The sequence below is a fragment of the Salvelinus namaycush genome, unplaced genomic scaffold, assembly GCF_016432855.1.
Source record: "Salvelinus namaycush isolate Seneca unplaced genomic scaffold, SaNama_1.0 Scaffold227, whole genome shotgun sequence".
NCBI classification, from domain to species: domain Eukaryota; kingdom Metazoa; phylum Chordata; class Actinopteri; order Salmoniformes; family Salmonidae; genus Salvelinus; species Salvelinus namaycush.
In genome coordinates this window covers 280,825-283,393 of record NW_024059086.1, presented here as the reverse complement: position 1 = coordinate 283,393, position 2,569 = coordinate 280,825, and the positions used below count along the sequence as shown (strand labels likewise).

At 48.6% G+C, this 2,569-nt stretch overlaps 1 protein-coding gene across 1 annotated transcript; it reads right to left on the bottom strand.

Moving 5' to 3' along the window:
• Positions 1–506: 506 nt before the first annotated feature.
• Positions 507–1,821, bottom strand: LOC120038592 (involucrin-like). Its single transcript, XM_038984290.1, has 2 exons — positions 994–1,821; positions 507–833 (listed from the first exon to the last, which is right to left on the bottom strand). Exons 1-2 carry the CDS (start codon positions 1,819–1,821, stop codon positions 507–509), a joined length of 1,155 nt encoding a protein of 384 aa, XP_038840218.1.
• Between the last annotated feature and the right edge of the window lie 748 nt (positions 1,822–2,569).

Genomic DNA, 2,569 nt, shown 5'->3' with positions numbered 1-2,569 from the left:
AGCAGTATTATAGCTGTTTAGCAGTATTATGGCTGTTTAGCAGTATTATAGCTGTTTAGCAGGTACCTGTTTAGCAGTATTATGGCTGTTTAGCAGTATTATGGCTGTTTAGCAGTATTATGGCTGTTTAGCAGTATTATGGCTGTTTAGCAGTATTATAGCTGTTTAGCAGTATTATAGCTGTTTAGCAGTATTATGGCTGTTTAGCAGTATTATAGCTGTTTAGCAGTATTATAGCTGTTTAGCAGGTACCTGTTTAGCAGTATTATGGCTGTTTAACAGTATTATGGCTGTTTAGCAGTATTATGGCTGTTTAGCAGTATTATGGCTGTTTAGCAGTATTATGGCTGTTTAACAGTATTATAGCTGTTTAGCAGTATTATGGCTGTTTAGCAGTATTATGGCTGTTTAGCAGTATTATGGCTGTTTAGCAGTATTATGGCTGTTTAGCAGGATTATGGCTGTTTAGCAGGTACCATTTGTCGGATGGTAGCAGAATGAACAGTCTATTGCTTGGGTGTCCAGTCCACCTCCTCCTCCTCATTGACCTCCTCCTCAGTGACCTCCTCCTCAGTGATCTCCTCCTCGGTGATCTCCTCCTCGGTGATCTCCTCCTCAGTGACCTCCTCCTTAGTGACCTCCTCCTCAGTGACCTCCTCCTCAGTGACCTCCTCCTCATTGACCTCCTCCTCAGTGATCTCCTCCTCGGTGATCTCCTCCTCAGTGACCTCCTCCTCAGTGACCTCCTCCTCAGTGACCTCCTCCTCAGTGACCTCCTCCTCAGTGACCTCCTCCTCAGTGACCTCCTCCTCAGTGACCTCCTCCTCAGTGACCTCCTCCTCAGTGTCTCCTCATCGGTGTCCTCCTCCTCAGTGACCTCCTCCTCAATGACCTCCTCCTCAATGACCTCCTCCTCAGTGATCTCCTCCTCAGTGACCTCCTCAGTGACCTCCTCATCGGTGTCTCCTCATCGGTGTCCTCCTCCTCGGTGACCTCCTCCTCGATGACCTCGTCCTCGGTGACCTCCTGCTCAGTGACCTCCTCCTCAGTGACCTCCTCCTCAGTGACTTCCTCCTCAGTGACTTCCTCCTCTGTGATCTCCTCCTCAGTGACTTCCTCCTCAGTGACCTCCTCCTCTGTGACCTCCTCCTCTGTGACCTCCTCCTCAGTGACCTCCTCCTCAGTGACTTCCTCCTCGGTGATCTCCTCCTCAGTGATCTCCTCCTCAGTGACCTCCTCCTCTGTGATCTCCTCCTCAGTGATCTCCTCCTCGGTGATCTCCTCCTCAGTGTCCTCTTCCTCTGTGACCTCTTCCTCTGTGACCTCCTCCTCAGTGACCTCCTCCTCGGTGACCTCCTCCTCAGTGACCTCCTCCTCAGTGACTTCCTCCTCGGTGATCTCCTCCTCAGTGATCTCCTCCTCAGTGACCTCCTCCTCTGTGATCTCCTCCTCAGTGATCTCCTCCTCAGTGATCTCCTCCTCAGTGACCTCCTCCTCTGTGATCTCCTCCTCGGTGATCTCCTCCTCGGTGATCTCCTCCTCAGTGATCTCCTCCTCGGTGATCTCCTCCTCAGTGATCTCCTCCTCGGTGATCTCCTCCTCAGTGACCTCCTCCTCAGTGACCTCCTCCTCAGTGACCTCCTCCTCTGTGACCTCCTCCTCAGTGACCTCCTCCTCGGTGACCTCCTCCTCGGTGACCTCCTCCTCAGTGATCTCCTCCTCAGTGTCCTCCTCCTCGGTGATCTCTTCCTCAATGATCTCCTCCTCGGTGACCTCCTCCTCAGTGGTTAAAACTTCGGTTATGAACTGCCAGAAATACATTTATCTTCCATCTTTCTATCTGTGGAGCGTGAAGCAACATTACTGGAGATGTTTACCCATAACTGTTCCCTGTATTTGTATGGTGAGAAAACCTACACGGTGTTGTCTGCTGAGCTTCCTGAGTTGTGAGCTTGAAGTTTCAGGACCACCAGCTGAGAGGAGAGGAAGAGAGTGGGATGAGGAGAGGAGAGGTGTCGACAGCAACTTCCTCCTCTGAGTTCTCAGCATCCATTGGCTGCGTTCACACAGGCAGCCCAAAAGAACAATTAGTAAAAAAATAAATAAAAAAAAGGTCAGAATTGGTGTGAACGCTACCGTTAACTTCTGACTTGATGATGCAATCAACCAAAATACTGCTGTTGTTTCTCTCTGCCCTGCGGAGGCTCCGATAAACACAAGACCACAACGTCAAGATCACAACATCTAAACAACATCTATTTCAGAATGGGCTTTTGTTTCCATTGTGATATTCAATTATTAATGAGTGTGGGATTCTATGTCCCCCCCCCCCCAAAAAAAGGCATCTCACATATTTCTCTTCTTTGCAGATACAAAGCTCTCTTAAATGTGTTATTCTGTGTTTCTGAAAACCGCAAATGAATCCATACTGATTTAATTCACGTGTTAATTGGCTCAAGTTGTGTGCGTTATTCACTCCGTGTCGTTTTTTTTTTTTTTTCTTCTCCACATTCTCTCTATACACCACAGGAGAACGTTAGGTAATGATAATTGCGTCGTGCTGCTTTCA

Excerpts from the sequence above, each read along its gene's own strand:
- LOC120038592 (XM_038984290.1), bottom strand. The coding sequence starts at position 1,821 with ATGTATTTCTGGCAGTTCATAACCGAAGTTTTAACCACTGAGGAGGAG. Across the intron at positions 834-993 it reads ACGAGGTCATCGAGGAGGAG|GTCACTGAGGAGGAGGTCAC; the intron begins GTCACCGAGGAG and ends ACTGAGGAGGAG.